Source organism: Tupaia chinensis, unplaced genomic scaffold, assembly GCF_000334495.1.
Source record: "Tupaia chinensis unplaced genomic scaffold, TupChi_1.0 Scaffold000318_1, whole genome shotgun sequence".
Taxonomy (NCBI): Eukaryota; Metazoa; Chordata; class Mammalia; order Scandentia; family Tupaiidae; genus Tupaia; species Tupaia belangeri.
Window position 1 is genome coordinate 4,143,087 of NW_006159811.1, and position 14,964 is coordinate 4,158,050.

General features: G+C 38.7%; 2 protein-coding genes across 2 annotated transcripts; both read left to right on the top strand.

Moving 5' to 3' along the window:
• Positions 1-2,353: 2,353 nt before the first annotated feature.
• Positions 2,354-3,124, top strand: LOC102475091 (N-alpha-acetyltransferase 11-like; the record flags this gene model as incomplete). The annotated part of the gene is made up of 1 exon (XM_006151480.1): positions 2,354-3,124. A coding segment is annotated over exon 1 (648 nt), but the record flags the coding sequence as incomplete, so codon positions are not given.
• LOC102495862 (N-alpha-acetyltransferase 11) lies at positions 3,123-12,466 on the top strand. The gene is made up of 2 exons (XM_027773014.1): positions 3,123-3,865; positions 12,299-12,466. Exon 1 carries the CDS (start codon positions 3,161-3,163, stop codon positions 3,851-3,853), a length of 693 nt encoding a protein of 230 aa, XP_027628815.1. The 5' UTR covers positions 3,123-3,160; the 3' UTR covers positions 3,854-3,865; positions 12,299-12,466.
• The last annotated feature ends 2,498 nt before the right edge of the window (positions 12,467-14,964 follow it).

The window sequence follows — 14,964 nt, forward strand, 5'->3', positions numbered from 1 at the left end:
AACAACATTTTAAATGTCCTTATCAAAGAACATAGTCTACTCAAGTTTGGGTAGTGCATGTTTTTAAATAAGAACCTATTAAAAGAGAATCAACAAAATGTCTGTTCTGGAATATGCATTTATAGCTCTATCATCTCAAAGCATATAGCCTTGTCCTTTGAGAATAAGAGAAATTTGTGAGTGGGAATAATTCTGAGAAATATCTTTTCCAATGTAGAGTCTATCAAGGCATAAAGGAACTAAAATGCTTATCTTAAATTTTAAAAACATGTTAATAAAACACAGCCAATTAAATCACAACAAAAAATAGTGGTTATCCAAACCACGTTTCACAAATCTCATGGCTCTAGACTACTATAGCCATTAAAGGAGTGTGTATCTTCTAATGGGAAGAATGCTCTACACATAAAATAGATGACTTGGAATGTATCCAGGACCTGCATAATTATATATTTACCACAGAATAAACTTTGGTGTTTGCATACCTAGGTCTGCCAGAAAACTGAGTAGGAAGACTGTACAAGATACATAGATAATTCTACAATTACAGTGGCCTTATGTGCGAGCAGTGCTAATAAAAAATGACTTCCCTACTATTTAAATACCTCAAATCTTGCTTCACCAAATTGGCATAAATTTTAAAAATATATCTAGAAATAGAACTTAGTATTTGTGACAAAAGTAACAATACAGTGTAGTAGATAAAGGATAATTACTATTTTTTTCAATAAATAATGCTAAATAAATTGTATATCCATGCTGGAAAAAAAATAACTGAACTACTACCTCACAATAAACACAAAGATAAATCCCAATGGATTTCAAATCTAAAAATAAAATATAAAACAATAATGGATTCAGAATAAAACGTAAACATCACTGTATCCATGGAGTAAGTACAAATACCCTAGACAGGACAAAGAGCACTACCTGTAAAATTTTAAAACTAGACAAATTAGACTATGTTAAAATTCATACATGTCGTCTAAGATAACCATTGAGAGAGAAAAAAGTCAATCAATAGAAGCAGATGATATTAATTACAAATATATTTGACAAAGGATTCATATATGGTATGTATGAGGGGGTCTTCAAAAAGTTCATGGAAAATGTAATTAAAATACAAGTTTACTTTGGTGCAAAAAAATTTGAAATCTACACATAGTTTTTTTTTTATAATAGATGAATTTTTAAAAACTCCTTCATATTTTTGAAAAAGAACTCTTAAAAGTGAAAGGGCTGGTTCTATAGCACAACTGTTAAGCACTGAACCTAGGAATCCAGATCCCGTATGGGCGACATAGATTTGAGTCCCTGTCCCAGTGTAAATCTGGTCTGGCTCAGGATTCTTCTGTAATTAAATGGAGGAAAAAGGGCTCTGGCGTGACTAGGCACTGTTGGGGGTGTTCTCTCTGTTTCTCTCATACATGCACATGGTCTCTGGCATTAAAAAATTGGGAAAAAAAAGAGACACACAAGTCAAAACAAAAATAAGCATAAGACTTGAGCAGCCAAAGAGGACACAAGAGAGCTAATAAGCATGAAAAATGCTCAACTTCACTAGTCATTAAGGAAATGCAAAATAAAACAACAATATAATACTTCGATCCACACACAAGAGTAACTAAAACAAAAATGATGCGGAAATATCAAATGTAGAGAATATATAGCAACCACCTTGGAAAACTGTTTAGCAATATTTACGGAAATTGATCATTATATTCTCTGATCGAGTAACTCTAATCTTAGGTATAACCGCCTATGTGTCAGCAAAAGACATGTTCTAGATCATCCAGATATTCAGACTATTCTCAGTCTGGAAATAACACAAATAGCCATCAACAGCAGAATAAATGAAGAGATATGTGTAGGCAATGGAATATCAAACCGGAAAGAAAATAGAGAACCTTCAACTATACACAACAAGGTGGCTAAAACACAAATAGTGAGTGAAAAAGAGCCCTATAAAAATAATGCATGCAGTATGATTTCATCTATGCAAACTCTGTTAGAATTGTAGGTGATGTCGGAAGTGCTAGAAGGGCGCAGGAGGGGATTTCTGGGGTGCAGGCAATGTTTTGGTTCTTGAGCTAAGATCTGGCTATACAAGTTCGATCCATTGGTTAAAATGTATTGAGATTGCCTAAATTAAAGTTAAAACTGAAATAAAAGAATGACAGAAATGGGTAAACACTGTACTCAAAACTAAGGTGCTCAGAAGGAACGCTCTCCGGGACCTAGCCCTTGTGCTTGCACATGCACAGTGAAGTGAAAACCTCATTGGCTGGGGTCAGCAGCGCACTTCCGGAAGCCGTGTGCTAGCACCGCCCCTTCCGCCTCCCCTCATCCCACCTTCCCGCCATCCTGCCTCCACACCGCTGGTGGCTGCTTCGGCCAAGTGGACTCCAGCTTCGCAGGCAGCGATTTCGCTCGTTCCCGGTTCCGCCGTCGGACGAGCTCTCCGCCCACCGCCAGCATGAACATCCGCAATGCTCGGCCGGAGGACCTGATGAACATGCAGCACTGCAACCTGCTCTGCCTTCCCGAGAACTACCAGATGAAATACTATTTCTACCATGGCCTTTCCTGGCCCCAGCTCTCCTACATCGCCGAGGACGAGGACGGGAAGATCGTGGGCTACGTCCTGGCCAAAATGGAGGAGGATCCCGATGATGTCCCGCATGGCCATATCACCTCGCTGGCGGTGAAGCGTTCACACCGGCGTCTTGGCCTGGCTCAGAAGCTGATGGACCAGGCCTCCCGGGCCATGATAGAGAACTTCAGTGCCAAATATGTGTCCCTGCATGTCAGGAAGAGTAACCGGGCAGCCCTGCACCTCTATTCTAACACCCTTAACTTTCAGGTTAGTGAGGTGGAACCCAAATACTACGCAGACGGGGAAGATGCCTATGCTATGAAGCGGGATCTCTCAGAGATGGCAGATGAGCTGAGACGGAAGTTTGAGCTGAAGGATCAGGGCAGGTATGAGGTGTTGGGCTCCAGGGAGAACCAGGAGACCCCAGGCAGCAGGCTCCCTGGTTCCAAAGACGTATGTCAGCGGGAGAATCCGGCTGTGGACCAAGTGGACTCCAGCTTCGCAGGCAGCGATTTCGCTCGTTCCCGGTTCCGCCGTCGGACGAGCTCTCCGCCCACCGCCAGCATGAACATCCGCAATGCTCGGCCGGAGGACCTGATGAACATGCAGCACTGCAACCTGCTCTGCCTTCCCGAGAACTACCAGATGAAATACTATTTCTACCATGGCCTTTCCTGGCCCCAGCTCTCCTACATCGCCGAGGACGAGGACGGGAAGATCGTGGGCTACGTCCTGGCCAAAATGGAGGAGGATCCCGATGATGTCCCGCATGGCCATATCACCTCGCTGGCGGTGAAGCGTTCACACCGGCGTCTTGGCCTGGCTCAGAAGCTGATGGACCAGGCCTCCCGGGCCATGATAGAGAACTTCAGTGCCAAATATGTGTCCCTGCATGTCAGGAAGAGTAACCGGGCAGCCCTGCACCTCTATTCTAACACCCTTAACTTTCAGGTTAGTGAGGTGGAACCCAAATACTACGCAGACGGGGAAGATGCCTATGCTATGAAGCGGGATCTCTCAGAGATGGCAGATGAGCTGAGACGGAAGTTGGAGCTGAAGGATCAGGGCAGGTATGAGGTGTTGGGCTCCAGGGAGAACCAGGAGACCCCAGGCAGCAGACTCCCTGGTTCCAAAGACGTATGTCAGCGGGAGAATCCGGCTGTGGATGATAGTGGCAGTGACAGCAAGGAGCCCAGTGAATCCATGGAGAGCACCGATGTCCAGGACTGCTCTGAAGACTCGGATTCCACTTCATAGAGCCTGCTTGAGGTATCTTCTCTTCCCAAATCCAGTCCCTCCCTCTCCCAAGTCCCCGCACCATACCTTGTCCTACCCAGTCAGCCCTATCCCATCCCATTCTAACCTTGCTAGGTTACACAGTGAAGACCACCTGGTGACCATGAGGAGGGTTTGGGGGAGACCAGATTAAAATTCCTTAAATTAAGTAAAAGAAACAGGCATTTGTTTGTTTTTTGGTAAGAGTTGTATTTTAGGGTAACCCTAGTTGATAAAAGGCATGTCTTTACAGAATTCCAGTTAATAAATGAGAAAGAATAATAGAATTATATCACCATTTTACAACTTGAAAAATGGGTCTAGTAGGACCAGCAGTTAGCGTAATGGCTGTGTCACTGGACTCCAATGTAGTTGACCGCAGTTCAAGTCCCGGACCCTGTGGCTTACAACTCACACCGGGCACATGTGCGTGCGTGCCCAAGATCCCAAGAGGAGAATGGGGGAGAAGGGATTGCGGCGTGGCCATCCCCCCGGGGGGGGGGTTATTTCTCGCTTTCTGTCTCTCTGTCTCTTTGTGCATGCCCAAAATGTCTCAATGAGAATGGAGGAGAAGGGATTTTAGTGTGGCCATCTCCTTTGAGGGGTGACTTCTCACTTTCCCTCTCTCTGTCTCCATCTCTGGAGGTTTTCACTGTAGGGCGCGTGTGCTCGCCAAAGAGACAGAGAGACAGAAAGCGAGAAATCACCCCCCAGGGGGGATGGCCACGCCGCAATCCCTTCTCCTCCATTCTCCTCTCAGGATCTTGGGCACGCACGCACACGCACCCAGTATGAGTTTCAAGCCACCGGGTCCAGGACTTGAACCGCGGTCGACTACGTGGGAGTCCAGCGACATAGCCATTATGCTAACTGCTAGTCCCTAGATCCTAATTCTAATAAAACATGTGTATGACTTTATTATTATTATTACTACTTAGGTTTTTGCCATAGGGCACATGCACTCACATGGTTGGTCATGTGGGATCTGGCTCCCTTAACCACTAGGCTATGAGGCTGTCCCATAAAATAATTTTAAAAGACTATCTTAAGAACAGACTCAGTTGTAATCATATTATACCAAAGTATTTCTGCCATCAAAAAAGCTTGATAACACCTGAAAATATTCAAGGTTCAGTGAGCTACTGGCAATTTAGAAGCTTTAACATCTTAACGTAGTCACTTTGCCCTTATAGATATAAAAGGTAATGACTTTCTTATGGCAAAGTCCAAACATGAGTGATGTCCACTGCATGTATTTGGTTAGTTACTCATATATACAAGTTTTTATTTGCCAGGCTTGAAGCTTGGTGTACAACATTGATCAGGACAGGCTGATGTTTATGTTGGATAACATTTAAGAATAAATATACTATATTTTTATGCATTTTAACGTTGAAATCCAAACTATTTGGCACACTAACTTCATTTTATTTTCATTCACTTAAATGTCCATAGGTTATAAAAATTTAATACAGTAAGTCCTTGGAGATTTGAAAGAGTCTATCATCAGAGGAGTCTTGCATTTGACTTAATAATGTGAACATTTCACAATGAGAGAGTGATTTGGTCTAATGTTAAAATAAAGGCAGTAAAAGATATACAGTGATGAAATGTAATAAGAAAAATATAGGAAAAAATTGTGTACAAGACAAAAATAAATAAGTAAATAAAAATATAGGTAGCAGACTGGTCTAAAAGGGAAGATAAAACTTAATGCCTTGAAAGAAATGTTACCAAATTTACACCTGTCTTGAAAACCTAGGAGGCTCCATCAAGACTACTTTATTTAAGTCAACAGGCCTTCAAAAAAAAGTCAATTTTCAAATTCGTATACCAAAGGACTTATGCAATATTGATCACATACTTGGTTATTTGTATCTACCTGAGAATAGTTAATACAAGCTTACTCTAAAACACACACACACACACACACACACACGCACACACAGTTTTAAATTGATGAATTCAAAAGCATGAACCTGCTATGAGATACAAAAATAATTGTCACCCTAGTAGAGGGAGAGATAAATATTAAATAAGAAAATTAATTATTCTGTGACAGTTATAAATCTCAGTATACAAATTCAAGAATAACTGAACTGTTTCTTTATATTTTATTGTAATTGAATTTTTTTTCTAAGATGTTTCCCCTGAACTTCACCCTCTTTCCAGGTTGATACCTGCTAAGACATCTTCAATGACCCCATCTAATCTTTGGTCCTCATCATTCACATCTGGCATTTTTCTAACCAGGCCTCCCCCCGGGGGGGGGGGTTATTTCTCGCTTTCTGTCTCTCTGTCTCTTTGTGCATGCCCAAAATGTCTCAATGAGAATGGAGGAGAAGGGATTTTAGTGTGGCCATCTCCTTTGAGGGGTGACTTCTCACTTTCCCTCTCTCTGTCTCCATCTCTGGAGGTTTTCACTGTAGGGCGCGTGTGCTCGCCAAAGAGACAGAGAGACAGAAAGCGAGAAATCACCCCCCAGGGGGGATGGCCACGCCGCAATCCCTTCTCCTCCATTCTCCTCTCAGGATCTTGGGCACGCACGCACACGCACCCAGTATGAGTTTCAAGCCACCGGGTCCAGGACTTGAACCGCGGTCGACTACGTGGGAGTCCAGCGACATAGCCATTATGCTAACTGCTAGTCCCTAGATCCTAATTCTAATAAAACATGTGTATGACTTTATTATTATTATTACTACTTAGGTTTTTGCCATAGGGCACATGCACTCACATGGTTGGTCATGTGGGATCTGGCTCCCTTAACCACTAGGCTATGAGGCTGTCCCATAAAATAATTTTAAAAGACTATCTTAAGAACAGACTCAGTTGTAATCATATTATACCAAAGTATTTCTGCCATCAAAAAAGCTTGATAACACCTGAAAATATTCAAGGTTCAGTGAGCTACTGGCAATTTAGAAGCTTTAACATCTTAACGTAGTCACTTTGCCCTTATAGATATAAAAGGTAATGACTTTCTTATGGCAAAGTCCAAACATGAGTGATGTCCACTGCATGTATTTGGTTAGTTACTCATATATACAAGTTTTTATTTGCCAGGCTTGAAGCTTGGTGTACAACATTGATCAGGACAGGCTGATGTTTATGTTGGATAACATTTAAGAATAAATATACTATATTTTTATGCATTTTAACGTTGAAATCCAAACTATTTGGCACACTAACTTCATTTTATTTTCATTCACTTAAATGTCCATAGGTTATAAAAATTTAATACAGTAAGTCCTTGGAGATTTGAAAGAGTCTATCATCAGAGGAGTCTTGCATTTGACTTAATAATGTGAACATTTCACAATGAGAGAGTGATTTGGTCTAATGTTAAAATAAAGGCAGTAAAAGATATACAGTGATGAAATGTAATAAGAAAAATATAGGAAAAAATTGTGTACAAGACAAAAATAAATAAGTAAATAAAAATATAGGTAGCAGACTGGTCTAAAAGGGAAGATAAAACTTAATGCCTTGAAAGAAATGTTACCAAATTTACACCTGTCTTGAAAACCTAGGAGGCTCCATCAAGACTACTTTATTTAAGTCAACAGGCCTTCAAAAAAAAGTCAATTTTCAAATTCGTATACCAAAGGACTTATGCAATATTGATCACATACTTGGTTATTTGTATCTACCTGAGAATAGTTAATACAAGCTTTCTCTAAAACACACACACACACACACACACACACGCACACACAGTTTTAAATTGATGAATTCAAAAGCATGAACCTGCTATGAGATACAAAAATAATTGTCACCCTAGTAGAGGGAGAGATAAATATTAAATAAGAAAATTAATTATTCTGTGACAGTTATAAATCTCAGTATACAAATTCAAGAATAACTGAACTGTTTCTTTATATTTTATTGTAATTGAATTTTTTTTCTAAGATGTTTCCCCTGAACTTCACCCTCTTTCCAGGTTGATACCTGCTAAGACATCTTCAATGACCCCATCTAATCTTTGGTCCTCATCATTCACATCTGGCATTTTTCTAACCAGATGTGAATAGTGTATAGCCAGGCTGTGTATTATTAATAGTTTCTAGGGACCAACAGTTGGTTTAATGGCTATGTAGTTGGACTCCCATGTAGTTGACTGCGGTTCAAGTCCCAGACCTGGTGGCTTAAATTCATGCCAGGCGTGTGTGCCCAAGATCCCAAGAGGAGAATGGAAGAGAAGGGATTGCAGCATGGCCAACCTCCCTGGGGTGGTGATTTCTCGCTTTCTGTCTCTTTGTCTTTATCTTTCTGGCTAGCGCACATGCCCTGTAGCAAAAACCACTCTCCCCCTCCCCCCCAAAAAAAGTTTATATAGGCTAACTGCTCTAAAATTAACTTCCAAATCTCAGTAATTTAACACAATAAAATCTTATTTCATGGGACCAGCAGATGGCATAATGGTTATATCGCTAGAGTCTCATGTAGTCAACTGCAGTTGGAGTCCTGAACCCAGTGGCTTAAAACTCTTGCTGGGTGTGTGTGTATTCGTGTCCAAAATCCTGAGAGGAGAGTAGAGGAGAAGGGATTGTGGCATGGACATCACCCCCCTGGGGTGGGGGTTGATTTCTTGCTTCCTGTCTCTCTGGCAAGTGCACATGCTCTATAGCAAAAATCTCATTCTCTCTCTAAAAAAAAATCTTATTTCTTACATTATAGTGCAGTATGGGTCACCACTATGGTGAGGTAAGGGATATGGAGCAAAGAGGACAAGAGGAGCCCTACTCCATGAAGTTATTCAGGGATACAGTACACATTATTAACTTTTGTTTTATATTCCTCTATGGCAATCTTGTTAGAGTCCTAAGGATATCTTCTCAGGAAAAAAAAAAAGTCTTTATAAAGCATACAAATCATATGAGATTACCAAGGAAAACAATTTTGTTGAAATACAGTTATGAAATTATTTTTTAAAATATTTTATAACACTATGATATGTGCTTCTTTATTAGCATATAAAATTTTAAAATCTAATGGGCCTAATAATTACTGTTATTTAAAAGCAAATTTGAATATAAATGATATCTGAGATATTCCAATGGTTGTAATATGATGGAAAAATACCTGTAAATTTTTTAATTGGTAACAAGAGTCATAAGTATTGCTAATATACTGTGCATGGTGCCTTCTTTCATAATTGAAAGAGATGCTACAACTTCAGCTGGAGATTGGTGAAAATACACAATCACATTTGTTCCAAATCCAAGGTCATGGTTCTCCTAGATTTTATGAAGTGGTCCCCAGGTTAAGAACCCCTGATTCAATGATGCTATCATTTTTAAGAATCATGTGTCCTCCACTGGTTCATTTACCTTCAGCTAACAAATAAGGGGAGAGAGTGCACAAAGAAGTTCACAATAGGTGTTAAAAAGTCAGTCCCATTTCCTCAACTGACTGCCTGCAGGGACGTATAGGAAATAGAGTTTTAGCTTTGTGCCCAGGAGAGAAAGGAAGGAATTCTGGCAACCACACAGTGTAGTTTCTGCAACAGTGGGAAACATCCTCTTGGTTCTCTGAACTATGGGAATTTGCGTGTCCATGTCCAGCTAGTAGCAGGGAATCACTCTCTAGCTCCATCTCCATGAGATGGTGCAGGTGTTAGGGTTTTCTATAGATTGTTAAGCACCACCCTCTCACACAGATTTAAATATTCTTTGAATTTTAGCCCATGGTACAACCTATAGTTATAGTAATTTTTAAGGTTCTTTTCTTCTCCACAGTAATCAGATGATAGAATGCTGTGTATGAGCAGCAACAGTTTGCAAGCTTGGAAGGGAGATGCATCTTAATGATTAAAATAGCTTTCACTGACAAGCTGAATGTCAAAGCATTCAACTGAATCAACGCTCATCAACGCAAAGTTTCTAGGGAGCCATAGCAATGAAGACAGGTCAGTTCAAAACATGCTGGCTGAGGCAAGAATGCGATCAAACTGCTGCTCATCTCCTGACAAGAAATATGTGCTTGATGATTAATAACAAAAAAGAAAAAAATGCAAAATCTTAGCATTTTCAGTTGAGCTGGCAATATTGAGTTAACTAAGGTTACTTCAGTGACTCTCCCTTTCTGGTTTATTCTTTCTGTCGCTAAGCTGTCATTCTAACAAAAAGTTGTTAAATGTTCACATGAGAGCATTCACTGAAATAGACTGTTCTTAATTTTACCAGACAACTAATTATAACTGGAATGATATAATGAAATATGGAAGAAAGTTAGAGACTGACAGGTCTGGTAAATTCCTAGTATAACCTTACCCCAGATATGCCAGAAACCATAGATTTCAAATGCGATTGCATTCTCTGAAGATAAAGAGGGGGTTGGGAAAAGATAAAATATTGTTTTGAAATACTAATCAGATACCATTTGCTGAATTAATTATAATCTCTAACAATGTCACCTTTCAATCAGTGTATGACACACATTTAGGATGACTGAGATACCAACTTTGTCAGAATAACTGATAAAAACAAGGGTTTTTCTTAAATTGTATACTCTCTATGCTCTAGCATTTAAAATCTAATGAGCTTTATGATGGAAGAAGTAAGAAAACTAGGATATTAAAAATTCTGTGAATGGATAATATGTTAGAGAGCCAGAATAAAATCCTTTCTTAAAATATCTGTGGTACCATTTCCACAGATTAATATTTTCAGAGTACTGTAGGATTTTTTTTTAGAAAAAGCTATAAAATTCTGTTTGGTGTTCATAAGGTCATATTGAAAATTAACATATACTCCTTAGTTTCTTTACCCACCTTTAAGAAAACCTGGTAATGTAAATATCTTAATAATCTAAGAAACTAATAACTGTAATTTTCATATTTAAACAACAAACTATCCTATTTATTGTAAGATTAATAAGATCATTTATTATAAGGTTATTGACTTTTTAGGGGACCAGCAGGTGGCGTGATGGTCAAGGTGGCTGGACTCCCACAAGGCTAACTGTGGTTCAAGTCCCAGACCTAGCAGCTTCCTTTCTCACTTTCTTTCTCTCTCTCTCTTTGTCTCTCTCTGGTCAACATGAATAAAATTAATTAATTAATTAATTAATGGCAATGAATAAAATTAAATAAAATAATTCTTAAAGATTATTTGACTTTAAATTTAGTTTCTTAAAAATTATGAAGCACTGTTTATGGAGATAACTACAACATCTACATAATGACTAGTTTTTATATAACTTCTTTTACATGCCCATATTAAGTGTTCATGACAAATTGAAAAAGGTAATGCTGATAGATTTTCTGACCTATTCTACATTTCATTCCTCTTCTATTCCTATACTTTAAGAAATAGGATTTTGCATAATAATGTGTCCTGAAACTTGACTCACTGTTGTTACTCTGCACACAGACTTTTCTGTAATGATGATTTTGTATAAAAATGCTTTTTAATAGCTCTGTGCATAATGGTCAGTCTCTGTCTCATTCCTTCTGTGTGCTTGTGATACATGAGCAAAGATTATACATTTTTACAGTTGTTTCTGCTGCTGTTGTGTTTTATTTGCACTTAAAATGGACAATACTCCACTAACCTTTCTTTTCTTTAAATATTCCACTTACGCATCACGCAAACCTTTTTAACTTACTAGGGATAGGGTCCATGTCTCATTTTTCTTTGTTTCCTTAATACCTGATACATTATTCGTTTATGACAGGTACTCAGTAAACATTCACTGAATGAATGAATGAATGAATGAACCTCCCACATATTCAAATAGTAATTTAAAAGGGAAGGAAAGGTATTATTAGGTCATAGGGAAAGTCATGACATATTTTTCTATGCAAAACATGCATAATGACTATCCCAACAATCCAATATATAACGTACTACTTCTTATTACCTAATGTAATTAGGGCACTTTATATTATGAATAAGGAGATATACTGGCTATTTTAGTTTCTTCTCAGGTCTCATAGAAACAAAATATGACTTATAGAATTGGACACATTTTGAATTTAACTCATCAAAAGCTAAAAAGGTTTTTTTATTTATTTATAATTAATTCCTTTTGAGTGGGGTGTAGGATTGGATAGAATTTGAAGATGGCAAACAAAAGTACCTTGGTTTCTTAAGGTTTAAAGTAGCTTTTTGGGGATTAATCCTGGTCTTTCGGTGTTTCCCTTTCTCCCCTTTCTTTGCACAAAAATGGTCTTTGTATGTCCTCACGGCAGAGAGGGGAGAGGGCCCCAGATCTATGTCAGATCTCTGTGCTGCCACCTGAATTCTCACTGACTTCCATGGTATCAGGTATGTCTAGTCCAAACTGGTTACTGGGTGCATTGTCTATCTGCTGCTGAAGCCTATCACTGATTAAATTAGTATCTGGTTCTTTAAGAGTGGTCCTAACCTATAGCCTTCCATTGTTCACTTACTACCTTCTTATTTCTCAATAACATTGCAGGTCTTCGTGTGTCAGGCACATCTATCCTCTGAGTCCTGGCTTAGCCTGTCTGTTCTGAAGCATTTGCTCCGGGGTCATTGCAGTGACCTGAATGTCTCCTCACAACTCTCAACAACCTTCCACATACCCAACTGAGATCATGAAGGAATACCTGGACACAAGAGCCTGCTGCACAAGAGCTGAGAAGTTCGAGGCCTACCATTACAGATCCTTGGCCTGCTCATAATACAAATTCTGCCATTTTATTATGTTGTAGTAGTCCTTTGCTGGGTGTGGTTATCCTGCAAGGTTGTCTCCTTTCAGAATGCTGAACTAGCAGTAGGGCAAACTCCTGAAGCTCTTTGACTTTTAGTTTTTGACATTATTTATCTGGGTTTTCATCCTTGAGGGGGTAGTCAGGACCATCAAGTCAGACCTCATGCCCCCTTCCTTCTCATCCCTGGTAGAAATATTCTATTTCTTGTTCCCTCCTCTGGGAATTCCTACTTGTCCTGTCCGCTCTTTTTTGAGGAGGTATATTCTCCTTCCCCTTCCCAGTAAAAGAAGGTAATTAGGTAAAAGCTTTTCCTATACAATCAGAACATAGAGATTTAAGACAAGGACAACCAGTAGTTAAACTGGAATCTCTAATCTGCTTGTTTGTATAAATTTGTTTATTTACTTTTTGTGTAATGATGTAACTTGCCATTCATTGAGTACATGGAATGTTCATGCACAGTGAGTGCTAGGACCTTTATTAATAATATATTAATCTCCTCAGCAACCCCTTAAGGTAGGTATTACTATCTCTGTTTTACAGATTAGGAAACTGAAGCTCAAAGAAGCAAAGTAAATATACAGGATCAGAACCTAAGTCTGCTTTAATTTCAAAACCAAAGTTTTTTCTACTTTGTTATTGCTACTCTTTGAATTTTATTTATGAAAATGTTAAAACTTTAGCAAAAAGGAGGATCTACTGTTTAAAATGGTTAAGTGGTGACTTAATGTATGGCAACTGTATGCCAATTGTATATTGTAAATGTTTATATAACTGCAAAAATAAGTGAAGACACAGTACTTTGACTTTTGTAGTGAAAGTCACTAGATAAATCCAGTTATCATTACTTAATGTTTTTATGTTCATTTAATTGAGTTGCCAAAGTACATGACATTTTTTGTTTAGATTTTTACGGAAACTAGTGCATGTGGATTCAAGTCAAAGCCCTGACATTAACCATCTGATGACAAGAGATGAGTCTGTTTTCTGTAATCATAGTTCTGCTAAACACTTCTTACAAATCTACCCCAGTAGACTGTAAGAATGCCTACCTAATGATAAATGATTGCCTGAGGGAGATAAGTTTCTTTTTCCTGTATAAGAAGGATTTTCCATTTCTCATGCTAATATAAAACCTCTCGTTTATCTCTCCATCTTTGTTTTTTTCTTTTTAATTTTCTCCCTCAATTCTAAAACTATCTTATTCTTTCCTCTCAAGCATGTGTTTAGCTCTTTATTTTTAAATAATACAGCTTTCTAACATCTGTCTCTAGGGCAGCATAATCTTACTGATGAAATATTCCATGTTTTCCTTGAGCCCTTGTCAATATGTCTTCGTGTTAACAGTTTAGCAGATGGAGAAACAGAAGGAGTAGCCTCAGCTTACCTGAATGATTTCTCTCCAGCATCAGGCACATTGACTGTCCCTAGAAACTTGATGATAGGAGTTGGAACAACTGGAAAATAGAAAGGATATCTGACTTTCGCAGCATTATTCACTAAATTCTTGGCTGCTTTTCTTTGTTGCCATTGTATTCTCTTTCCCAGTCTCATGCCAGGAGAAAGCAGAATGCTAGCAACCCACCTAGTTTGGGCCATGACTATTTAGATAATAAAAGTAAAATAAACAATAATACTCATGTTACTCTGGTTATACATTTGCATGTTCCCAAGTGGTTCCAGGGTAATTATAGCTGCATCAGCAGTGACTTTGCAATTCTGGGAGCTTCTGCCACTGCTTTTTGTAATAACATTTTTTCTTAGACATGACAAATTATGTTTGTTTGTTTGTTTGTTTTCTGAATGGAATGACTGCTTTTTATTTAAGCATAATCCTTGAGAGGCCAAAGCAAGAGTTTGAAACAAGTATGTAAGATAGTGAATGGTAATGAATACCCTTATTCTTGCTATGGATAATGACCCACACCGCTTTCCTTCATTTGCAGCTTTAAAGGAAGTACGTGGTTGACTCAGGTCTCTCAGCAAATTGTTTGAAGACATTAATCATAAGAATGAAAAGTTTCTTTTGGTTAAAAGAGAGATACTTGTGAATAAAGTCTGTGAGTTACCTATTTAGAATCTGTGTGTTTTTCCTTGTGGAGGTAAGCACCAAAAAAAAAAAAAAAAAATGAATCATCCAGAATTAAAAATTGGGGTATATGGATGTGTGGGAGAAATGGGAAGTAGCTTGAAGTAAGTCCAAAGCTGGGAAAATATGGAAAGGATTAAGATTCTTTAACAACTGACAAGAAGTTTTCTCAAATTTTTGTGTGCGACTAAGTCATCTGGGGGCTCATGATAAAAATGCAGATGGTATTTCATCAGGTCTGGTGTGAGGCCAGAGTGTCTGCATCTTTAACCAGTTCCTAGACAATGCTGCTGTTGCTGGACCACTAACTTAGGTCATCGG